Here is a 26,777-nt window from a genome sequence, read left to right on the forward strand (position 1 = left end):
GCCCCCAGGCATAATTTCAGTGTTTCTCCCACCTATTGACACCTCTGAAATTAATTTTCTGGAGTGGGATTAATTACATTGAATGGGTTTGCTCACCATATGGGCAGTCTCACTTCTTGATGAAAAATGGTATATACTAGCTATGTAATCGAAAGGTAGCTCTGTGGATCCCAAGGGATAAGGAAATTTTAGCATTTGATTTGACTGAACCATACATTCATCACCATAAAAGATATTTATCCAGCCAGTGTGAAGTTGCTATTCCACATCAATCCAAACCATGGTCATCAGCTGTAGCCAGGCTTTTCAGAGAAGAGATTTAACAGACCTAGCCTACTCAAGGGAAAAAACCCAGGGAACTGTACTTTCATTCATATCAGGTGACATATTATTAAGAAATGGCTCTTCAGTCAGTAACACTGAACTACCCAGTAGCTGAACTTGCTGCAATTTATTGTGCCCTGCAAAGCACTGGAAAAGCCTGATAATTACTTAAACTGCCTGCGACTTGTCTTTGCCAATCTTCTCTTGTCCTTTACTTCCTGCCAGAGTTACCTGACTTGCTAATGAAGAGAAAAATATATTCATATATCTGTCATACCTATTTCCACATTTAAAGCCTCCCAATTATCTTTTGGTGCTTCCTACCAGGTTAAAAATCTCTTAGACATGGTCTGCACACCATGTTTGTATGAACTGCTATTGTCCTTGGAATTTCTTTCCCTCTGGTATAAAAAAGTTCCTACCATGGTCAGTAATCTCAGCACATGCTAGCTCAGTCACACACTCAGCCCATGGAATGTGGTTTCTGTCAGAGTGAAATGCAGTTATATAGCAATAACTGCCCATACCACTGCTAAAGTAGGCAACAAAGTACTTCTGCTATTACTGACCCGGTGTAAGACACACCTCAGGAAAACAGAAATAGTCTTCTCCTGAAGCTGAAAAATTAATATAACCATCAACACAGGTATCCATGTGTGTAAAGGGACTGATGAAGTGGTCAGTCTCCTGAAGATAGTATCAAAACTGATTCCTTCTGCTTGGAGAGTGATCTTCTCATACAGGGGAGAAGGGAAGGAAAGGGAGGAAAAGGAAGAAGTCCTCCTGTGCTTAATTTTAATATAAGTATTTTTTTAATAAAAGGAATTTGAAATATCAGGATTATCTTGACCAATAACCGCTTACCCACTGTTCAAGTCATAGCAAGTGGATCTGAAGAAGAATGCAACACTTCACTTTTGCCCAGAGCAAAGTAGTCAAAAGGCTAGGCTCTTCAGACAGACCTTTAAGAATAATGTTTTTGATAATATAATTTTAACAGGTTAAAACATGACTTTAAGTAAGCATGAGAACTGAGTACTATTCAGAATATAGACATAGCAATTTTTTTTTTAAATTACTGAATCTGATTTGAGACTTTAAAGTGAGTGTGAGTCAAGAACCTTTTGCTTCTGAGGAACTAAGACAACAGGTAAAATGTATTGATGACTATAGCTCATGCCAAGTTACTTCAAAAATTTCAGAATACATTTTTCCCCATCTGAAAAAGACCAAAATCAAACATGCTTATTTGAAATTTAAACACAGCAATTGAGACTTGGATAACTAGCCAGATTTAGGTTCCTGTGATACTTACAAAGCAGCTCAGTGCCCTCTCCACCAGAGTGCAGCCACCCAAGCTGCCATGAGGCAACAGACTTAGAGTGGTTGATCATGAAGATGTCAGAAGTTAATCTATATGTGCTAAATTAAGAAGGCAGTGTTTCTAGGATTACCATATACTGAAGAAACTAAAAGAGATACTTTCAGAAAACAATTCACCTATTGCAGACAGTGCATAAACCTGCATGCCTCTTACAGAATTGGGGGCCTAAAAAATTTTCTCCTGTTTGAGAATTAACCAAAATTAATGACCTTTCCAGCATAGCTTCCTTCTTCAGCAACAGAAAAACATACCATACAACTTTGCAATAGCAATTTTAAGTGACAGGTAACAAATGAAGTGCAGGAGAAAGATTCAAACTCCTTGCTTCACACATCTTTGTCATCCCTCTGGCTACTCTGTAATGGGTGCTCTTTTTATTACTGTGAAACAAGAGAACCACCCCGGATGTGGAAAACCCTCAAAACAGAAGTCTCAGTAAACTAAAATTTTAAAATTTATATAAAATGTTTCACAGAGAGACACTAGTTAACAACCAAAAATATGTTAGTTAGGAATCTCTGACCAACACATTTTTATGAACAACATGTAAATGAAGATGAATTTTGTTTTGTTTAAATTTTGAGATCTTATACAAAAAGCAATCTCTCATTTCCTTATAATGAAGATTAGGCATATATATCAACCTTTTAATAAGAGTGAAAAATCCATTTGAACAAAGAAAACCCATCACAGAATCACATTTAAGGCTAAATTCACAATGGCCTTACACGGAACAAGATACTAATAATCACTTTTAGAAAATGTTTTTTTACTGTGAAATGAAGAAAAGAATATCTGTGTTATGTTATACATCATGATGCATATGAGAGCATCTATTAAGATAATCAATGACTTTAATTCTTTGTGAAATGCATTTTTTCTTTAAAAATGCATGTGCACACAATTCTTGGGGCTTAATTTAATCAGTACTCAACCTAAGTATCTCTGTATTGCAACCAGAAGGTTGATTAAAAAAGCAAACCGAGGTGATGTCTTAAGTTATGTACTCATAATAAACAAAAAAAGAGTAAATGTAAGAATAGAATAATTAAAAAAAAAAAACCCTTTCTATTCCCTCTTGTCCAGCACCATATTTAGAGTATCCCATTATCCTATTATCTAGGCTCTACCTAAATTTCTGACATTTTACTGGTAGGAAATTGAAGTGTAGTGTACATCATACATGTATAAATGCAGAGGCAAGCAGTATATTTTCTGCAAACTGAAAATACCCTTTCACTGAGGACTGGGAGTGGTAACACCCTTTTACTGACGTCAGTAAAAAGGGAGAGTTAAATCATTAACAGACGTTAAAAATCAATTTGGCTGCTTCTGACAGGTGAAGTCAGATATTTTATTATGAAAATGATAAATCTTTTGGCTCTTTCTTTCAATAAATTGATTTTATGAAATAAGGAGTGATAAGAGAATTTTATGAAGTATAAACAGTATATATTATAAATAATAACACATGGCCCTAGAGCAAATGCTCTTTTGATTTATCACAGCAGCTAAATCCTTCGAGTGGCTTACAGCATAGTCACACTGGGATAATCTATTGTATGGCTCATATGTTAACTAGATAACTGCCTAGTGTGGAAAATTTATACACTTAAGGCTAATGATACCAGGATTTTTTGCTGGATTTATTTCTCACTGCAGAGATGATGTAAACTGAGAGCAGCACATGGCATGTCTTCAAGGGAGCTAACCTACCTAATTCAAAGATACCACTCTCAAAAAGCAAGGGATACCTATGTTTTCACCTTCAGAATGCAATCAGGAGAAATAAAATACAAGCCAGAAAGCACAGTTTGCCTGAACATGCCAGTTTGTACTTATATCAGTACAGTTCCACATTCCAGAGCACAGGGACACAGTTACTAGCACCAGACAATACAGATTCAAAGCCACTCCACTAAGTGAATGGTCTCAACAAGAGTCACTGTTCTGGTGTTCCAAAACAGTTTGTGCAGCCCGTGTAATTCAAGCAGTGGTGCCAAAACACAACACCAGATGCCCATATGGAAATGTCAATAAAAAGCAAACTTACAAGACCCTCCCAACTATCACAGCAGTTATTTCTACGCAAACCTGTTATGGGAGCAACCTCGTTCCAACTCCCTTGGCTGAGTCAGCACTTTGTTTTCACTTTTCAACAGTGAGTTTATGGATCTTGACTCTGCTGACATTTGTTTCAGAGAGGAAAAGGAAAACCGGTCCATAAAGTTCCCAAAGGCTGCAAAGCAAAACCAGGAATGCTTGTGAGAAAATTGAAAGCAGACTGCGGGGTGGACTCAATTGCCAGGGATCTTGGAGCTGATAGGCCCTGCTCTTACCAGGTGTTACTACAGAAATTACTATAAACATAGCTTGCTACTAGCTCACTAGTAGCTCACAGATAATCTGGTCTGAGGAAGTAGGAAGAAAATGCTGTCTTGATATGCTAGCACACAAAACGACAGTGTGACCATGTTAACCTTCCATCATTAATAAGACTGCATGCCATCACATAAGAACAAATTTTTCATTTGAGCAGTTCAAGATGTCCAGACATACCTTATCCAGGAAGCACCACCTGTTCCCATACACAGAACAGTGAAATAAGCTACTCTCCCAGACAGACAATCTATGCTGCATTAATGGACAAATTCTGAATTTTGGATGGAGAAAACAATATTCTTTTCATATTTTAGCACATTACTATTTTCTTTTCTAATCTTTCCAGTTGTGGTGGTGCCAAATATGTTATGAGGTAATGTTTGCTCCAGAGAAGTCTTCAATTCCCCTCATCTGTCAAAGGGAAAAGTCAAACAGTGGTGCTGCTTCCACACCTGGTCCTTGAACAAATCTATGGTACTGAATCTTCTTAGCACCTTACAAATGAATTATCATTTGCTTGCATTGGAAAAGCAGTGGAGGAGATCACAATGAAAAGCCTCCCGTCCACCTCTGTCAAGAGACAGACTTGAACACAAACCTGAAGATATTAAAATAGCTCTTCTTTACCATTTTATCTAAGCCAAAGACATTCCTCATCAAGCTATCTTATGGCTGGCTGAACTCTCCACAAACAAATGTGGTCAACTGACAACACTACCCCTCTCTCACCTCTCCTAATGTTTAGCCAGATAGTTACTTTCCACTGATGTCTGGCAGTCTTTAACCAGTACTCCTTCCTCCTGCCACTCCACTCACAGGATAATATTGTACAAATAATTCTATTTTCTTTCTATTTCATAGAATCTATTTCAAAGAACTCTATTTCATTAGAATCACAGAATTACAGAATCGTAGAATAGTCTGCATTGGAAGGATCTTTAGAAGTCATCTAGTCCAGGGCCTCTGCAACGAGAAGGGACATCTCCAACTAAACCAGGCTGCTCAACGCCCCATCCAGCCTAGCCTTGAACACTCCAAGAGATGAGGCATCCACAACTTGTCTGGGCAACCTGTGTCTCACCATGTTTGTTGTAAAAAATTCCTTCTTTATACCTACTCTGAATTTACCCTCTTACAGATTAAAACCATTACCTCTTGTCCTATCACAGCAGACCCTGCTAAAAAATCTGCCCCCATCTTTCTTATAGGATCTTTTTAGGTACTGGAAAGCTGCTCTAACATCTCCATGGAGCCTTCTCTTCCCAGGGCTGAACACCCCCAGCTCTGTCAGTCTGTCTTCACAGGAGAGGTGCTCCACCACCCTGGCCATCTTCATGACATCTCTCTAACAGATCCACATAGTTCTTGGGCTGAGAGCCCCAGAGCTGGATGCAGTATTCCAAGTGCAGTCTCACAATGGTGGAGTACGAGGGGCAGAATCCACTCCCTGGCCCTGCTGCCCACGCTGCTTTGGATGTAGCTCAGGACATGTTGGCTTTCTGGGCTGTGAATGCACATTGCTGAGTTGTGTCCAACCTCTTCTCCACCAGCACCCCCTTCACAGTAAGGCTGTTCTCAATCCCTTCATTCCCTAGACAGCATTTATTTCATATGTGGATCAGGAGGGCCTTTCAGGTTCTTCAAAAGTAGCAATGCAGAGCACATTCATATCAAATTCAGGAAAATATAGTATAACAAGAACTGTCCTATCGACTATTATTTTAGCAGCCCTATCCCTCTGGGAATATATGATACATGAAAACTAAATTACCTCAATACACCTCTTTACATTACCTCTGTAATGTACCAAAGAAGAAAATATCAGAATCACACATTGTTACTGCCGGACTGATTAAAAGCACTGCTTACTGGTTTTCAAATAAACATGTATTTCCTTAGCCCATAAGTCTTCCATAAAAGTGACTTCTGGCTGCCATATTATTAAATAATGCTAAAATGCATGTACTTATAGAGTGCTCAACAACTTTGACACTTTGAAATTATGATTTAGTTTAACATATTTAAATGGCTGATTTCTTTTATATTTCTCCCCATCTAGAGGCAGGAAAACAAAACTTACTAAAGAAATATGCTTGTTTTCTTTGATAACCAAGCTTCATTCTTCATATCCTTCAGTATCAAGCTATTTTTCATAGACATAAAATCCATCTAAATTTGCGCACCATATATGTATACTTTTATAGAGAAAAAGTTCTTAAGACTCACTCTGTCCTTATCAGAATTTTTAAACAGTCATACATACGTAAGTATAAATTACATATATATATATATATATACACACACATACACACACACACATTCCTTTAAAATGTGTTGTTAGGAGGGGTGTGCAGTTTGTCTTATTTACTTTACTTTAAAAAGGCCTCTGTTCTAAATTCTGAACCAGTAAGGTCACAGAACATGCAGTACATGCTGCTCAGGAGTTAGACGTACCCACCATACCATACATGGTGATTCTGGCATGTTGGCTCAGTCAACTCTTAGAAAAGCAAAGGCTAGTGGTGGTTTCCCCAGCTAACATTCCAATAAATAGAAAACCTTTCCATGAAAAATGAAAGTAAGCATGCTTAAAGAATTACAGGAAAACTGACAAATGCAAATAATATATTCTCACAGTGGTTATATTCGCTTCAGGTCTAATCCAGCTACTACTCTTCAAATTGTTCCGTGCTTTTTAATTTCATGCAGCACAATACCTAAAAACAGAAAAGTAATTGTGAAACACTGGAATCAAAGGTCTCAGTCTCCTTGAATGAAGTGATGATCTTACTAAATACTGTTATCTCTTTGACTAGCTGATCTAAACAGTGTCTCTATACAATGCAGGATGGTTCCCAAGAAGAACTAACACGTGTAAACCTGCTTTTCTGCTTTCCCACCTACTTAAAATGGCATCACATACCTTATGGGATCGAAATATGCATCTTTGGCTAATTGCCCGCATTCTGGAATGTGTACTTCACTAGTTTTATCTGATTTATCCCTTTGTGGTTAAATTTATCTCCTGCTGATACAGACATCATACAGAATTCCTTATATGATCACATACTTAATATCTGGGCAATCAACATGTGGTTTTTAGCCACATGTGGTTTATGAACAACTCTCCTGCAGTGCTACCAGCTAATTCACATGAGCAGCAGCAGACCTTCACTAACATGAGGACTACTGTATAATTCAGCTTTTCAGGGTGAAAGAAACCCCAGGATCTAGCAGGCTGCTAGTCCCAGTGCTGTCCCAGGACAGGATCCTTGAGGAGTCACACACTCCCTTGCCTCTCAGCTCTGCTGACCAGAGTTCCTGGGATGTGTTTGTTGCTCACAGCTACAAGAAGAGCTTACCATATAACCCTGAAGTAGAAGCTGCCACTGCCATCTCCCAGTTTAAATATTCTTATTGTAAAGAAGTCCCATCTCTTGTACCATACCAAAATATCACACCTTCTTTAAGGGGTAGATAGTACTGTTTTTGAGCAACAATATGTAATAAAAAGTAAGTAATCTTGGGTCAATATATTGGTATCTTGCACAGCTGATGTTTGTATTTCAATGTAAGTCTCTGCCTAGCTACAGATCCTTTGGGAAATATTCTATTTTGGAGATAAAGCAGAAGGTGAGATTAAAATAGTAAACCCCATTTTGGTTCCCAACTATAGAGTCCCATTTTCACTATATGTAGCATTGCCTACAAAAGCGTGTTGGACTATGACTAATATAATTTTCACTTATTTTGCCTCAGATACATAAAAAAGACCAAAATCAAATATAAAACAGACACTCATCAAATCATAAAAATTTACTTGTATTTTTTTGCCTATCTTTTTCTGTCCCTCTAGATTCTCTGTGTTTATTACTCACCTATATGCCATTTTATTGTACCTATTACCCTCTACTATCATGTTTTCTCATCACTGCTCTTTTCATGTATAGGCATGTATCTAAGTTTCCCCTGCTGTTGCAGACTTGCTGGTGACTTTGACCCACAATATGCTCCTCTTTTCTCTTCTAATCACAGGACTTCAGAAACAGACAAGCCACAAACTTCTACTTTTTAGCTCTCTGGGGCAGGACACTGTATTAAAAAACAAAAGAAAGCAAACAGAAAAACCCTCCTCTAAACTTCTGTGAAATTGTGCCAGAATTTGGGGTGATAGTGGAGATACCAAGAACAGGAAAACGTTCAGCAGAGAAAATAATGTAAACATAGCAGAATTTGAGTTTTCAAACAGTTCCCATGCACTGTTGATTTAAATACCACAGAATTCATATCTGGATAAATCAATGATAAATGTGGTTCTTCAGTGACCATTAATTTATTTCAGGTTATAATTATTAATCCAGTTGTCTTTAGGTATTTTTTATGTTCTAGATTCTAAAATAATAAGAAAACACTGAACAGTCCTTGAACAGAAGTATGACAGTTCCTGACGAAGACAACAAAAATATTTTTTTAAATATAAATGCATGCACTGGTAATTTGCTTTGATTAGAAAACAAAAGATTAATAGAAGATTCAAAAAGGATTAATTTGCTGTTAGTACATTATCTGTCATGCTTCTCTTTATTGAACAAAATACAATTACAGAGAACACAGATCTAATTATCCAAACCACTCTAAAGAAGCTGCAAAGGACTGATTAACATAATTAATTATGGTATGAAATTTTATTATCATACTAATAAAGACAGCCAGTGTCAAGAGCCTATGACAATGGATAATACAAAAGCTGAAAAGTAATTTACCAAAACCAATTACCTGGCATCCAGAAGAGATTCACTTAGGGGTACTTTTTCTTGGTGGGACTATGAGAACAGGGCTGGATAAAATCACATAGGTCACCGATTTCAGATAAGAGACCAATTTCCGAAAGCTCCATCACATGCCTACCACCCACACACATACAACCAAACACCCCTGGAAATGACAGACATGTACCCTTTGTACAAAGTACCTAAAGGCGCAAATTTGTGCACTCCACGAGGAGAAACTGAACACATCATTGGCACTGCTACAACAAAGAATTTGTTAAATGGAACTTGCCAGAGGATCTTGAGAAAAGGACAAGGATGATGACTGAAAAATCTGGCAAGTGGCTTCTGAACGAGAAAAATGACATACACAAGAACCAGGGAAATCATTCAAGTAAACAGTAACACTTGCACATGCAGCTCAACATCCTTCAAGCCATGGCAAACATCCAGAGCTTCAGAAAAATGTGGGTGGGGGAAAAAGGGGAGGGAGAAGTAAATAAGGAGAGGATGTGAATAATTCTTCCAAGATTCTGTAGATAACTAGCCTGTCATCCTGTTATTCAAGGTTAAGAAGGAACAAAGTCCTCACTGGTTTTGTATAATTAATATCATTAAATCTTTGTATTAAACTTTGCTTTCAGCAAGACATATTATGTTACTGGAGGAGAAATTGTTTATTTTTGCTGGTAGTCTTGAAGAGATAGGAGGTGAAGAAGAGAGAGAAGCATAAGAAAACAGAGTGCAATGGTTATAGCAATTCTGTGAAAATAAGAGACTGCCAACATCAAACTAATCACTTTAATCTTTCTTTTTGCCTTTCTTTCTTGATCTAATGTATGAATTGGTAGCCAAGACAAGTCCAGGTCTAAAAGCTGCATCAGAATAAATAAATGCTTAGTTAAAAGCTTGGGGGAAAAGAAAAAATAAAAAAAAGGAAATACCTACCTCAAAAGATTAAGGAACATCTTAGAAGTTAAGTGTTTATCATATTAAAGATCTGATTACCTTCTCAGCTAATTGCTTCTGTCCATACTTGCCTCTTTTCCAATGGGCAATCTGTTAGTGAATATAACTATTCAAAACATTTCCAGTGAGATTCCTGTTCCTGCTCATGAATATTACTAGAGGAATTCATTAAATGAAAATCCAGGGTTAGCCTCTATTCTGTTTTCATAACTTCCTCTGAAACATCACTTCATAGATTTTTTAAAATTCTCTCTTTTTTGGAAATGAAACCGTATTTTTCGAAGTACTCTGGTCTGAAGATAACTCTGCTAAAACCCTGTTTTTGCAAGCATTTGTAATGGGTAATGATATGGCAAAATTTATGGCATAGATACCATATTTAAGGAAACTGTTTCAAAGCAGCACCTACACACTATTCAGGAAATGGCATAGAATGACTTTTTGTTTGCTTTCTTTGTTTTGCTTAAACACAGAACAATAATGCTGCTTTGATTTTGTTAAGTAGTTTACCACTGGAGTTAAGAATAATAAACATATGTTACCTATGTTCATTTAATATTGTGATTTATATAATCAAGGTTTCTAAAGGCAGATCTATTCTCTTTGACCAAATAATTAAAAACAGCACTTGTATATTGAATTGTTATAACCCAAGAAGTCAAACTACTTGCTGCTACTGAAGACAAACACAATCTCAAATGTCACAGTTTGGCTACATTGTACTTAATTATCTAAAAATACTTGCAAATTAATTCTGCCTTAATTCTGCCTTTAAAAATTCATATTTCATTATTTTTAACTGAACTACTTTTATTTTCGTATCCAATAACCATCAGCTTTCAATGTCCTGCAATGACTTCCAATTCTCCAGATTGTGTTACAAATACGAAAGATGTTTCTTCAGCTCAGCTGTGAGAATGTTAAAGGAGACCTGTTGCTGACTGGAAAGGAACAGTTCCAAACATTCACTGTGTGAGGCTCCATGGATGTTTGCTTCTCTTTCTTTGAAAAAAAACAAAAAACAACAAAAACAAACAAACAAACAAACAAAACCCAAAAAAACAAAAAAAAAACAAAACAAAAAAACCAAAAAAGCCCTATCATGAGCACATCTCTTGCTGCACTCCTCAGAGACATGAAACAAGCTGAAGTGATTTGAAGCTATAACCCCAGTAGTTTCATTCTCTCACCATTGCTGTAGGGGAGAATTCTTAGATTTCTCAACACAATGATATGTGATTTCTAAGAAACAAGTCACACTGAAAGGAGGAGGGAAAGGCTCACCTCTTAAACAGTTAACAAAAAAATGCTATAGTTAAGTTTCTAGCTTTGAAAGAATTCTTCAAAACTCTCTTGCTTTCTCCTTCACAACTTTGAATTTAGCATCAAGTGAAGAAGATACTGTTAAACATGAACAACCAAATTAAAAAGTCAATGTTCTGACAATTTCAGAATCCACACATTTAGACTAAAGACACACGAAACCATGCCTTACCAATGACATGGGAAGTATATCCTGGTTGCCACATGACCATTTACTCCTTTTAGTCATTCTAGCACACATTGGACATGATTTAAACTCTCTTAAATTTAAAAATCCATTCTAAGTTATTCATCCTTCTCAGAGGTACAAGTATACATCCCAGAGCTTGTAAGAAACTAGGATTCTTTGAACCCCTAGGCTTTAGATTTCAGAAAAAGTGGAAAAATTTCTATCAGGTTGAATTAAATTCCATGCCATCTTAATCTCATAGGACCATCTGAATCTTTCTAGTCAGAGCAGTTTACATATCCAGTCTTTCATCTGGACATTTTGGAATACTTAGAAAAAGTCAACAGAAGCAAAACCACTATAAAACAGCATAAATATGAACAACATTAAGTGTTTCCCATGTACTCCTAGGAAGTCCAAAAGCAAAGAAAAATCCTCCTGCTTTGCTAAAATAGGATGTAGAAGATAAAAATAATTGTTGTAAATCTTATTTTGGCCTTAAGATATTTGACATTTTTATGCAATCAAGAATCCATTCCCAATTCCAAGTTCATAATAGATGCTACTATTCAGACAAACACTTCCTACTGCAAGAATTGCAAATGTGCCAAAAACTCAATTTGAGCAATGAAGTACAGCTATGAAGTTCAATATTCCCACTTCCAGTCTTGGTCACAATAAGGTTTCTGTATTATACAGACAACCAGCTAGACACATAAACAAATATGAAGAACTGTAGATGGAATTTTTCATTAAAGTGGTGCCTCCAGAAGAAAAGATACCCTGTCAGTTCTTTGGTTTCTGTCTCTTGTGTTTCAGCTGTGCTACAAAGGGGTTGATGAAAGCATTATACTGCAGTATTAAAAAAAGAGAAAGTTTCTTCCTAATTTTGTTTTAGAAATTGCTTTCCAGACCATGATTCTACCCAGTATTACAGACAAATTTATCAGTAGCTTTACACTTGGAAAAAGCTGAATATCATGACTAAAGCAGGGATAATGATGGCAAGAATACTGAGAGAGATTTTTAAGAATATGTGCTCATGTCTTTATATAACGCAGACTTGGGGGAGGAGACATATAATCTTGTTATTACAAGTAAGAAAAATGCTCCCAGCAGATGCTAAGTTGAATTTCAGAGCTGACATGTGGAAAAATCTAACTTCAACTATTTTAAACATCATTTTCAGGTATTAATCCTGTAATCCGAAAACACTCAGCTAGCAAAAATGCAGCTAGCAGACATTCTGCCATTGAAGCCTGTGGTTTTCACAGTGGTTATTTAAATTGCAATTTCTTCTGAATAACTTTGTCGACAATCAGGTTGTGCTGTGTACTTCCTAAAGAACAAGTTCCTACTTCAAAACCATACAAGAAATATAGAAGACACAAGAAAATACAAAGTCTCATCTCTATTTTACGAGTAGAAAAGCCATATAAAGAATGAAAAAGATAGTGTACTTCAGAAGCATTAGAAATTCAAGACCTCAGCTTGATCCTGTGGCAGGATCTACGAACAAAATATCACCTTCTGTGAGTAGAGTTGTATGAGGGCAGGAAGAAAAGTCTGGAGGTAAAAGGTTTTTAAGAGGCTCAAGAAAAAGGAAAAGGAAAAGGAAACACTAGTGAGATGCAGGTCCCACATCCTCCTTGCATTCTCATACTTCTCCATTCACCAGTCTTCAACAGGTATGCAAAAGATAAGCAGCAGTCTTTTTTCTTGTGTTGCTGTCAAAAGTGTTTCCCCCTCTTGACATGGAAATCGGTGACATACAGAATGCTGTCTTGTCCATCAGACATGCAACTAAATGTTTGGTGTATAATATTCTAAATGGGTTATCAGAGTTTAATTTTATGAAACAGAAACTCTGCCTCTTCCCTCTGAGTTCTAAATACATGACTGTATTTATCTTCCCTGCTTTTCTTTGACTGTAAGACTGCTCTGCTTCCTCTTTTTAGCCACATTCAACTTGTTTTGGTACCTGCATCCTTTTCTAACTAGACCATAGCAACCCTATCTCCTTGTTACAAGAGCACTCAAAGAAGTGAAGCTTTGCCTCCTATTCCAGTGACCTAAAACCAACAAGGATGTGATTTTTCTGTGACTCTCTTCTCATTCTGCGCAAAGGGTCAATCAACCAGTTCAAATGGAAATTCAGCCTTCCCCTACTACATATGATATGAAACTATGTGCTTTGCTCCATCATGGTTATCTAACACACGCACACATGCAAAATATTGAACTCTAGCCCTTCAAGAACAATTTCAAATAGAAAAGTTACTAATATAGCTACACATTACAAAGGGAATTTTCCCCTAAATTGGAAACTTATGGACTTCTTCATTTCTGGTATAGCAGCAAGTAAGTTTCTGCTGTGACTTGACAGTGCAACAGCTCTATCAAAATTTTATTCTTCCATATTTATTACATACTTACCTTACTATTATTCAAAATATTTTGTCTCTATTTCAGTAACATTGCTACTGTATATAATAATTTAAACTCTGCTGTCTTTACAGCTAACACAAATTTTCTTTAAAAATTAATAGGCACCTCTGTGGTCTAGGACAATATTTTTTGTAGGAGGAAAAATAAGAATTTAATTTCATCTGCTCTCTCACAATTGCTTAGAAGAAGAAACACACAAATTACATCAACGGTTTGGGATTCCTGCCTCCCCCGGTAATTACCTGCATAAGAATTCTTTCATTACATCTCTCTCCAGCCTTCTGTAAGCATCCTACAGGTACTGGAAGGCTGCTATTACAGTCTCCACAGAGCCTCCCTTCTCCAGCCTGAACAATCCAAACTCCTTTAGCCCATCTTTCCAGCAGAGATGCTCCAGCCCTATCTTTGTGGCCCTCTTCTGGGCCAGTTGCAACAGGTCCATGTTTTTCCCGTGTTGAAGGCCTGGGTGGAGGGCACTACAAGTGGGATCTCACAAGAGCAGAGGGGCGGAATCCCCTCCCTCGAGCTGCTGGTCACTCTGCTTTTCATGTAGCCCTGGATATGTCTGGCTTTCTGGGCTGTCCGAACATGTTGCTGGGTAATAACCAATTTCTCATCCACCAGCACTGCCAAGTCCTTTTTCTCAGGCCTGCTCTCAATCCATTCTCATCAAGCCTGTACCTAGGGATGAGACTGCCCCAACCCAGGTGCAGGACCCTGTACCTGGCCGTGCTGAACTTCATGAGGTTTGCACAGACTCACCTCTCAGGCCTGTCAAGGTCCCCCCAGACGGCATCCCTGTCCTCCAGCGTGTCAGCTGCACCACACGGCCTAGTTTCATCTGTGTACTTGTTCAGAGTACCAATTAGTGCCAACATCTAAGTCCCCAACAAAGCTGTTAAATAACAGTGGTCCCGGTACTGACCCCCAAAGAATGCCACATTACCAGTGTCCGCCCAAAGGTTTTGACCTTTGAGGCAGTTCTGGAGAGTGTCCAGAGCACGGCAACAAAGCTGGTGATGGGCCTAGAGAGTACATCCTGTGAGGAGCAGCTGAGGGAGCAGGGGTTGTTTAGCCTGGGCAGAAAAGAAACTGAGGGGAGTCTGTATTGCTCTCTACAACTACCCAAGAAGAGGCTGTAGCCAGGTGGGGGTCAGCCTCTTCTCCCAGACAGCCAGTGATAGGACAAGAGGAAATGGCCTCAAGCTGCTCCAGGGGAGGTTCAGGTTGGACACCAGGAAGAATTTCTTCACGGAAAGGGTTGTCAGTGGTGGAGTAACCATCCCAGGAGGTATTCAAGAAATGACTGGACGTGGATTTAGTGCCAGGGACTAGTTGATAAGGTGTCATCAGTCAAAAACTGGATTTGATGTCCTTGGAGGTGTTTTCCAAACTCAGTGATTCCGTGATGCTATGAACGTAACCATCCAGCCAACTTGTTTCCCACTGAGTGGTCTATCCATCAAATTCTTGTCTCTCCATTTTAGACACAAGGATGTTGTGCACAACAGTGTCAAATGCTTTGCAGAAGTCCAAGTAGATGATGCCAGTCCCTCTTCCCTTATCCACCACTGCTGCAAATGCAGTCAACAGAAGAACATGACTACAAAATTTGCAATAGGAAGGTGTTCCAGTTTGGGCAAATTTAGAAATATATCCTCTGAGAGAAGGCACAACCACCCCTCCCCCACCAGGTTCGGGAAAAAATAAATTTTCCTCGAAGGAAAGTGAAGAAGATAAAACTATTTATTTAACAAACACATGGGAAGGAAAATAATGTTAGATGGTAAAATCTTTTGCGGTAGAGGAAAAAACCTGGGAAAGTGTTCGAGTCCTCCCTTTGGTCTCCTTGGAGCTGGGGCTTGGGCCGGGGCCAGGTCCTCTGTGCCCGGTGGAAAGTCCTCCCGATGTGCTCTGATGTTACAGCAATCAAGCAGTCCAGTAGAAAAGGGGAAAAATCCGGAATTCCAGAGAAGGAAATCCAAAGTCCAACTCTCAGTCTCTCTCCGGAGAACAAAAAGAAGAAGAAACTGGCCAAAAACTGACTGGAAAAAAACAAGCCGGGTGCTTCCTCCCTCCCCTGCCCCAGCTAGGGAAAAAAAAACCTGCTATCTTTTTGTAACCTTGAACGAGCTGCAAACTGCTTTGAGAAAGTTTTGCTCAGTTTTTTCCTTCCCCCTTTCAGGCTCAGTTTAGAGGCATAGAAAGGCATTTCTTTATGCCCAGAAAAATTAATTTCTGGGCATAGGCAGCGATATGGGATACACATCATAAGGTCACCCCAAGACATTAGGAAACATACAAACCCCAAATTTCAGCTGCATGATCAAAGGGACATCTTTGTAACAGAGTATTAAGTATAATTGAAAATTATATTCCAGCAAAATTTTTTCCGCTCAGGAAAAAAAAAAAAGCTTTCTTTTTTTCCTGTGGGACAGATTAAATCCTTTCAAAGAGTAAAAGAGAACAAAATAAATGAAAAAATTAACTTTTCCATGCCTTCTTTTTTAACTGAAATTAATTTGCTGAATGTTGGATACAATTTGACCACAGGAATAAAAAAATGCATTCTAAGGTTAGTTTCGTCAGATGCAAATCACAAGAACTCTTTAAAAACGAACACACAAACAAACAAACAAGCCCAAACACTCCAAAATCAATCATTACATGATTAAGTACTTTTTCATTATATGTATTGCAGACTAACAATCTACTTAACTATGGGGTTTTGTAAATAGGTTGACAAACTATTGAGCTTAACCATATTATGTGTTCACAGTAGCCCTGTGATTTGTCAACTCTCTTCTGTAACTATGGTCACTGTTTCAGAACATATTCTATTATAGTGAAAATCCCATTAGGTTATTACAGGAACCTGACTAAATATACATTTATAAATATATAAATATACATTTATATTTATATAAATAAATATAATATTTATATTATATATATAATATATATATAAATATTATATTTATATAATATAATATATATTATATAAATATATATAAATATACATTTATATATGTATATTTATATATATTTATATAATATATATATTATATATATTATATATATATAAATATACATATATAAATGTATATTTAATATATATTATTAAATTATTAATAATTTAATATTTATATACTAAATTATTAATAAAATATTAATATTTTATATTTATATAAAATATTTATATATTTTATACTATTTATAAATATACATTTATAAAAAGCTCAGGGAGCAGGTTTATACTTAGCCACATTCCATGTTTTCATCTTGCCTTGAACTTTATGAGTATTTTATTTTTATCTATCTGAAATATTAAGCACATCTCTTTTAATCTTGCTGTCCCCTGACGGACACAGGTCAGTCAGTCAAGGGAAGTGCAGAAACTACTTCCGGTCTGATGAATTCTGCTGTATTTCTTCCTCTGAACAGCAACCAAGCATCAAGTTTTCCTGGTTTTTTCCCTTACGTATCTTTTCTAGCAGATAAAAAAATTCTTCACTGCATGGCTGTTCAGTGTCCAGCAGATTCCTCTGTTACTGCAGTTAGAAGTTTGCTTTCCAAATTATATCAGAAATTAATGGCACTCGGGTAACCCCTATGTTCAACTTCCTTGAACAAGACAGTCATCAAATAATAAATCCTTTCTACGCTACAGACGCACTATGATTTACCCAGGGCAGGTATGTTTAAAATTTGCCATTGAAGGTATGTACATTCCACAACCACACTGTTTCAAACAGATGTACATCAGGAAAATTGAATAAATAAAACAATGCAAAGATAAGGCCATTTCCTGGTCTTTGACTCAAAACCCCAGACGATATAGTTCTTGTTTCACTATGCTCATTTACTCTTGAAATGTAAGTCATCTGTTAAAAAAAAATAAACATCTTTCCTTCTTCATTTCCATTGTCCTACCCCAACGTAGCCAAGCCCATGGAAATAAGAAAGAGTTGACCATATCAGCTCAGTCATTTCTTTGGGAGTTAGTGTAGATCAGGATGTGTATGGCTACCCTCTGTTTCCTCTGAAAAAAAACACTGAGAGAAATAAAATAAAATCAAATAAAAAATGTAGCCACACAGGACTAGTGTTTGGCTATTATATTACTTAGTAGTGTCATTCTTATATGTAAAGTGTTTCCTTCATATCAACTCTTCTCAGAATCCAAAAATTTGCAGTGCAAGGAAAAAATGGTTTCTACAGCCACCTGAGTTACACTGACTGTGGCATTATTGTTATAACGATGTCAAAATCCACAAGCAGGTCTTTCTATTTAATGCAATTCATAAGCCTGTTGAATCTGCAAGTCAAAACAAAACTAAATGAAACAATTACAGGCAGTTTTTTACAAATCCACTCTTCCATTATTAAATGCTTTATTGGAAGAATACACATATATGGGGTCAGTTTAAAAAAAAAATATATGCACAGATGAAAATTCTGGAAAAACTTGGTCGAGTGGAAAGTAGCAGTATCAAACACCACTCCACAAGCCATATCTGGGACTGATGTAATGCAGTCATTATTTATGGCATCTAGCCATATAGAACTATGAAAAATCTGAAGCATGGATGCAAGAACAGGCTTTGTTTAATTCCTCTGATGGATGTTATTCGCCAAGATGAGACAGTCCTGCTAGACAGTCCTCCATTCCCACACCAGTGTTGAACTGGCATGTAAGCAGCACATAAAACATATAGCTTTTGTCCACTCAGTAGAACATGCTGAAAAAAACAGGCTTTCTGCTCAGCAGAATTCATCGTTATAACATGATTTCACCTATGTGTTCATTCCAAGTGATACAGCATCTTCTTTTCTCTTTCCTTTTTCCACTTCTAGAAATGCAACTGTGTGTCAAAGAACAACAGTGACCTAGTCATCCCAGAATGTATTCTAGGATAACTTCTGCAGCTCCAATAGATGTCTTTCCAAAAGGCCTGGAATTGCCTCTTTGCTTTCCACTTCTCCCTCTCTTGGTAGCTTTCCTTGCACATACATGTTCAACAATTATGCTGACTGCACATTTCTCTCAAATGGCATAAAAAATATACCCTTAAGACTGAAAAGGGTGTAAAGAGTTTAATTAAATTTAATAGGGCCATGACTCAGATGCACATGGCATTATTCACCAAGTCTTGTAAACTACATCTTACATTGCTATTACATTGCTTACTGTAACAGAAACATCTTGCTTGCAGCTGGGACAGATCTGCAGTTTCAGAGCGCAAAGTGCCTTAAGATGCACAATGGCAACATGTACACATGTACTTGAGCTATTACAGGATGATTTAAAATACAGGAGCAGAAGCATACAAGGAACGCTGTGGTGCAAAATCCAGCTAATGACTTCCTAGTCTATTCACCATACATCACCCCAATAGAAGACTTCACCACATTTCATAATCTTCTAGATCACAGGCAAGGCAGATTTTATTGTGTTTTTTTATGAAATAAACAAAACAAAAACAAAAACAGAACAATGAAACAAAAAATACCCCACCCCCCCAAAAAACCCACAAACAAACAAACAAAAAAAGAAAGGACACTGAAAAGTAAAATTACTGAAGCCTGGATTGCAATGAAAAATGACTTTGTTTTCTTTTGCGTGTTAAGTGAAAGTCTTAGAAAAGCCAAAGGAAAACATACATTTTCTAACCAAGACTTTCAAAAATCCTGATACAAAACACAGGCCTATCTGATAGCCACACAGAATTCCTTAATCCTTGGGAAAAAAATAGCAGCAATAATTTACATCCTCTGATGTTCCCATAAAGCTCTAGTAGTGTTCCCTTTGTGCACCCAATGTGAACTTCTACCCCAAGAACAGAGATGCATTTTATGTTTCTCTTCTAAGAGAAGCAAGTTACGATGATATGAAAGTAGAACATGATACTAGCAATCTAATCCAGATCATCAAAAATTACACCTCCACTTTTTGAAGAATATATTAATCAAACAATTCTGCTAGCACTCATAATTGATCACAGAATATTCCTTGTCTTTACTTTGTAATTGAATGATTGCATTATCAACCCAATCATTGCAGGAAATGTTCGTGAAAAGGGCAGTATTTTTAAGCCTGTGAAATTTGGCATTCATAATTAAATGAGGAAAGAAATAAAATTTCAAATCAGATAGACGCCACAGAAATATAGTTGGATTTCCTTATTTCCCTTCATCTTCAGGAGGCAAAAGCAATTGCAGAAGAGGGGTTTATTGGGGTCATACACGAGAGCAACCACTAATATTTTCAGAGATCTTGTCAGAAACTGTACAATCAAACCAGTGCTAAAATATTCCCATCTCCTCTGCTTATCTCTGAACCTGTTGTAACTCCTTCTTAATCTGCAGTTAGAATTCACAAACCCTTCATTCACCCTACCTTTGTACATGTCAAGATGAAAACATGACCGCTGTAGGACCCAGACGTAATAGCATGTGTGAATAATCTGACTTTAATGCAACAGGAGAAGAGGAAGTACTGCTTCTTTCCCTGACATATGCACATATTCACATATGGCCTATGAAAACGTGTGAAAACGCTGACGGCTTAAATCTCTAGTGAGCTGCAGGCTACAAATGCTCAGAGACCTGTAACGTAAGAAAACTTATTCTCACTTCCATAATTTTAGCAATCGACATCGCCAGTGCAAGGCCTTTCTCTTGCTATATATTTAACCCTTCCTCACAAAGAAACTAAGGGGACTTAACGTTTTCATGAAAGAAAGGTCATAAGAACTGCTTTAAATTAAATTTTCTCCTGTTGCAGCGGGGATACTGCAACATGCATATACCAAACCAGGAGTCCCGTGGAAAGGAAATATATAGGACAGACAGATTCTTGATAGCTGTTTCAGAGAGATGTTTATTTCTGCAGCCGCATGGCCGGGGCTCTCCTCAGGAACTCTGCAGTCACGGGGCCCGAGGGTCCTTGGCCACACCGGGGAACACAAACCAAGCAATAGGAAACAAAGGTGACCAGGGGCAGGGAAACCCCGTGTCTCCCCCCCAGGGCCCCTCTCCCAGGGCTCCATGGCAGGGGAAGGACCCCAACATTCTCCCATACACCTGAATTCTCAGAAATGGTGCTACAGTTTTTCATTAAACTTTCCTAAAAACATTTGGTTGAAGCCAGGTGTACAACAGGTTGAAGTTAGCCCACCATGGTAAAAAGCTAGCCCAAAGTCCTCTCTTCACCAAACTTGTAAGTAAAGAGCAGCTCTGCAGGAAAAGATTGGACAGACAGGATAAGTGCCTGCACTTATCAGAGCTGGTAGACACAAAACTGACCACGAGCCAGCAATGTTCCCTTGTAGTAGAGAAGGCAAATGTTATCCTGGGCTGCACTGATCAAATGACTATCAGCAGTTCGATCCTTCCCTTCAACTCAGCACTGATGAGGCCATGCCTGGAGACTTGTGTCCAGTTCTAGGCTCTCCAGCTGTCTTGGGACACAGCACAACAGAGAGATGGACATACTAGAGGAGTCCAACAAATGGCCACAACAGTGATGGGGGGACTGGACTGACAGACTGAGAGGGACTGTGCAGCCTGGAGAAAAGCAGGCTTGGGGAGTTTTCATTAATGTATAAAAGGAACTGAAGGGAAGGTGCAAAGAAGACAGACAGGCTCTTTTCAGTGGTGCGTAGCAACAGAGTAAGAGGCAATGGTTGCAGACTGCAACACGGGAGGTTCCCTCTGGCCATCAGGACACTCTGAGGGTGAACCATGGAACAGGTTTCCCAGAGAGGTGGTGGAGTCCCCTTCCTGGAAGACAGTCAAAAGCTGCCTGGAAATGATCCTGGGCAACAGGCTCTATGGGACCCTGTTTGACTGGGAGGATTGGACAGGATGATGTCTAGAGGTCTCCGCCAACCTTATCCAGCCTATGATTCTGTGATTATAATTAGAAGAGGAGGGTAAAACAAAGGAACTTCAATGTGTCACATGATGATGTAAAAAAAATATACCTTCCTGTGACTTTTTGACTTGTGCGGACAATATAACCAAGAACCCATTTGATCTATTACAAAGCTCAAAAGAAAACTCCAGTCATTAAAGCAGCAGACGTTTATTTAAACCTTCCTCAACAAGATGAAACTGCTTTTGAGTTTGCTCAAACTTAACACTGCCAGTCATTATTAGGTTCATCAATATAATTTTGATCACAATGCTTTCAAGATTTATAAAAAACACACTACAAAACTGTTTCAATGGGTAAAACTGCTTTCAAGACAATTCTACATGAAGCAAGTAGGGGCATGATGATATTTCAGTACTGGCTGACTAATTGACCACATAAGTATCCTAATATTTTGTCCTTATCTCGTATTTTTCCTGCAGTCTTATCTGAAATAACTCCTGATTGAAGCATGCTGACCTTCTCACTATAATATGGTCAGTTTTTCAAATGTAGGGAATGTATTTGTATTTTCAGTATCTTTGACTGGCTTTATTTTCAACTTCAGTCTATAGAAGAGGAAGTTATAGTCTTCTCTGGACAACAGAACAAAACTCAGTGGATTTTCACTTGGTAAGTATTTTGCTGGGGATGGATAAAGGTAGGTGCTTAATATAATTTATTATTATGTCACTACATGCAAGTGTTTTAAAAAGATGCTCTCTTCTCTATATGACTATTTCCTGATACACAAAACACCACCACTTCACTTCCTTCCACCCTGTGTTGTGGACATAAAAAGGGTAAACTGAAGCAAGCACAACAATTTAAATACAAAATAGAACAGCATATAGCAAATATGAGGCTCAGATAGTCTAAGAATACAATGACCACCATGCAAAATCTGTTTACCAATGGCCAACATTTGCTTACACCCCTTCCAGATCTAAACCTGCTCATGTCCCATCAGCCCATAAAACATATGTGAAAATGCCTGCACTTATCCATGAAGCTCATGCATGAAGTTTTAAGCAGAGCTAAAAACTGCATCTACTACAATAACTATTATCTATAATGCAACTTAAGAAGCTGGTTTACATTCTTCTGTTGAGGTATCCACTATAATCACTCTCATATTTTTTGAATTTGTAAAATTCCTGCAAGAAGAATCACTCTAGTAAGAGAAGTTCCACTAAAACCCAATATATTAGTTTACAGACCCAAAGGAGAACAAAATTATAAATAAATAAAATAAAATTGTGGTATCCATTAAAAATGATGGAAAAAATTAAGAGGAAATTGAAATTCCACAGAAACACTGAACTGAAAATGCAGTAGGACTACAGGTCAACCCAAGAAAACTTGTACTTAATTCAAAAATACAGCTCAAAAAATAGTTCAGACCTTCAATTATTATTAGATCCCATTTATCACTAGTGAAAAGACCCAATTTGGCTTAGTTTTAAAACAGTAATAACTATTTAAAATAGTATTAACAACAACACATGATTTGGAGACTCAGTTTATTTATTCTAAAAAAAAAAAAAAAAAAAAGGATTTAGCATGCTCTTTTGTCCCATACCTGGCAATGTTCGGAGTCAGGCTGGACAGGGCTTTGAGCAACCTAGCCTGATGGAAGGTGTCCCCACCCATGTCAGGAAATTTGGAACCAGATGATATTTAAGGTCCCTTCCAATCCAAACCATTCTATGATAATACAGCACAGAAATATCATCCAAAGCCTAAAAATATAGTCATACTTAGTAAATGAGAAGAATATTTTTTCACTTTAATTTAATCTAAACTTTAGGTTAATAAATGCAGCATTACAGAATTGCAGTTTGTTTACATATATATATATATATATATATATATCTTCTTTGTGATACATACATATAACCTGTTACTGCTCAGTAAAGCGTAACTTTAATCCCCACTTATTCCACTATCTCATATTACAAATGCAAGAAAAACAACAGGAGGTTTCCCAAGCCGATTATGTTCTTGGCCCTAGGAAATGCTGTACATGAGGACAACTGATTTCATTCACACTATCTGTGTGTAAATTTGAGACTAGAGGCAGAAGGCAGTGCCAAACTGCTATTTCAAGAGTAACACTACCTCAGTAACTGTAAAATGAAATTCTTGTAAGTATCTAACATAAAAGCTAAGGGAAACTAAACTGCCTTTTTCAGCTCCCAAGCCGCTGTACTGCATCTCTCTCACTCCACAATTTTCGAATGTAGGCATGAATAGTCTATATTTGCATGTAAAAAATAAATAAGCAGATATTTTAGTTCCCCACAAAGCAGAACTGCTTGCAAGGAAAAGGGAAAGCAGGTGCACAGGGCCAGGATAAGCAGGGATAGAGCAGAGGGCCAGGGGAGATCAGCTTGATCTCAGTCCTGGGAACAGACCTGGTGGCAGGATTAAAGGATGTGGCAGATGGGGTTTCCATTGCAGGATCAGAGCTATTACAATTCTAGTGGCCTTTATCAGAACAGACAGCAGATCCCATTAGAAACTGGTCTCCAAGGGCCAGTCTGGGTGTCCTGAGGATATTAGTGATGCCAAAGTGACCTGCAACCTTTTCTCAACAACTTTTCCAGTGACATAGTCCTGATCCAGTCCTGGCCACATGCCTTCAGGTGCAGGCTGGCATCCCACTTCATCCCTCATGGCATTCCACTGCGCTCTTGAGTAACTTCTTTGCATGGGATCCAGAATGGTGCAATAACAGAAAGCAAAGCAATCTAAAACACAGAAGTTTCTCTACCGAAACTAAAAACTTTACTCAGATGAGTAGGCTAACCTGCTCATGGATGCACAACTACTACAGAGGTTCAAGGGAGGAGAAAATACATGTCAGAAGCACAGGAGGAGACCAAAAATGCATATACATAGAATCGTGTTTCTAAGTTTATTTCAAGTGACCCTGTACTTTTTTTTTTAATTAAGGTGCTGCTTGTTGTTTTTTTGAGAGATTTACAATATTGCCCTAAATAGAAAAATACCATCATTACTGAACTGTGCTATTACTTATTTAAAATTCATCTTTGAAATTTAAGAACAAAATCAAATGGAAACAATTTAAGAGAGTCATGTTCACACCTTCTTTTCTTTAAGGCACAAAGCTGAAAGTGAGTTCATATATTGTCTCCAGAGGGGTGACCGGTGCATCCTCAGCGAGGTTTTTTTATTATTATCATTATTTTATTTGGCTAAAGTCTGAAATAAAAGCTGGGCAATAGCAAATTGATGACTAAGCAAAACCAACTACCTGTAAAGCATGTTAGAGGATTTAAATTACACCCAAGGGAAACGCACTGACACGGCCCCGGCTCAGCTCTCCACTTCCAGAAAGACATACCCGTGTGAGAAACGCAGGCGGGGACTCTCCAAGTTTCTCTGCATCTTGGAGAGTATTTCCCCGCAACGAAGCAGGCTGGGAACCTCACGCCCGACACTCCGCAAAGCTCAGCAATATCGTAACTTTTATAATAACGACCCTTCCATCCTCCCTTCCAGAGAGCTGTGAGACCAGCCAGGCTCACGGAGACGTCCGCTCGGCAAACCCAGCAGCCAGCCGCAGAGCCTGCCGCCCCGCCCGCCCGCCGTGCGGGCTGCGGGCAGCCGCGGCAGCTACCTGCCGGCCGAGGAGGAGCCGACGGCGGCAGCGCTGCCGCAGCCCGGGAGCACCGCGGCAGCCACAGGTGCGGACCTCTCGCCGCCCCAGCGGAGCGGGGAAGCCGCGTCCCGGAGAGGCGGGCGACCCGCGGGCCCCCTTACCTGTGCGACGGCGAGGAGCCCCATGGCCAGGGCGAGCGGGGAGGTGGCAGTGCCCCGGCACTGCCCCGCGGCCATCGTGCTCCCGCGGCGCTCCGCCGTGGTCCAGCGGAGCCGCCGCTCCGCCTGCCTCGGGCCGCCCCTGCGCGCCTCTGCGAGCGGCGCGGGGTGCGCGGAGCCTCCGGGCCCCGCAGGGCAGGGAGGTGCGCGGGGGCGCGGCCCCCCGCTGCCGGGCGACGGGGACGGAGGCGGGGAGCCGTCCACGACGGTCCGCCCCCGCCTGCCACCGCCCCGAAGGGTCCTCCGGGACTCGGAGGGAGCGGGCAGGGGTGGACGGTGCGCACGGGGGCTCGGGCAGCGATGGGCGGCCTCGGGACGGGGCTCCCAGGAGAGGACAGAGGGCACGGGCAGCGACAGGAGGTGCAGGCAGCGATGGGGAGCACAGAGAGAGAGGTCGAGGATTCGGTGATTGGGAAGCGATGGGCGTGTGGACAGCAGTGGGACACGCCGACAGAGCGTGCAGCCAAGGATGGGTGTTCCAGGTTGAGGCAGATGGGGCTGGGGCCCGCAGGGGGGCATGGGGCACGCAGACAGGGATAGGGTATGCAGGTGGGTATGGGCCATGCAGGCCTGGATGGTTAAAGCAGGAGCAGGGTATATTGGCACGGGTGGGACGCTGTGGCAAGCACAAGGCAGGCAGGCATAGCCAGTCATGCAGGCACAGGGTGTGCAGATCCAGGGACGGGCCCCCACCTGCCGTGGTGTACTGGTAGGCTTTCTTTGACGTGCTTGCCTACTAAGCCTAAGAGAATTTCCAGGATACTAAGTTGAAATGCTGTAGTGCTGTGATTATTCCTGCCCACATCTGCCTGGAGGTAAAGGCTGCAGGTGCTTAGCCAGGGGAGCAAAGCCCCTTCCTACAGCTAGCTCTCTCAGTTACGTTTAAGCCTTCACTTAAAAGTTTTTGGCTAGTACCTGCAACTCCAGCATCTGCTAACCCAACAGTCAAAATGCAAGCTGTGGCAATCAAACAAGAACCTGGCTAAATTTGTGTTGGATGCTTGTGAAAGGTCCGTGGCAGCTCCTATAAAAGTCTTACAAAACCACAAGAAAATGTATTGTTATTACACACGTCCCTAAACTTCCCACCATGAGCCTCTCTAAATGCTCCCATAGCATTCTGGGCACATGTATTTACATACTTGGATTATCGCTGGAAAATGTGCACCTCATTGATGAGCCAAATTAATCGTATGGAAATCCTCAGTAAAACTATGGTGATGAAGTAGCATGTGCAAGGACTAA

The 26,777-nt window shown here is 39.3% G+C and overlaps 1 protein-coding gene across 2 annotated transcripts in view; it reads right to left on the reverse strand.

The window, feature by feature from the left end:
* ADAMTSL1 (ADAMTS like 1) overlaps positions 1–25,648 on the reverse strand; it is a 415,229-nt gene extending 389,581 nt beyond the window's left edge. For both annotated transcript variants that reach the window (XM_042013122.1, XM_042013121.1), the window contains exon 1: positions 25,476–25,648. In XM_042013122.1, coding sequence (XP_041869056.1) covers positions 25,476–25,550 — 75 coding nt within the window. In that variant the 5' untranslated portion in view covers positions 25,551–25,648. The remainder of the gene's footprint in view (positions 1–25,475) is intronic.
* Positions 25,649–26,777: the final 1,129 nt, after the last annotated feature.

This window comes from Corvus kubaryi, unplaced genomic scaffold (assembly GCF_017639235.1).
Source record: "Corvus kubaryi isolate FWS band 111438036 unplaced genomic scaffold, C.kubaryi_AGA036_p1.0 split1-37296, whole genome shotgun sequence".
Lineage (NCBI taxonomy): Eukaryota > Metazoa > Chordata > Aves > Passeriformes > Corvidae > Corvus > Corvus kubaryi.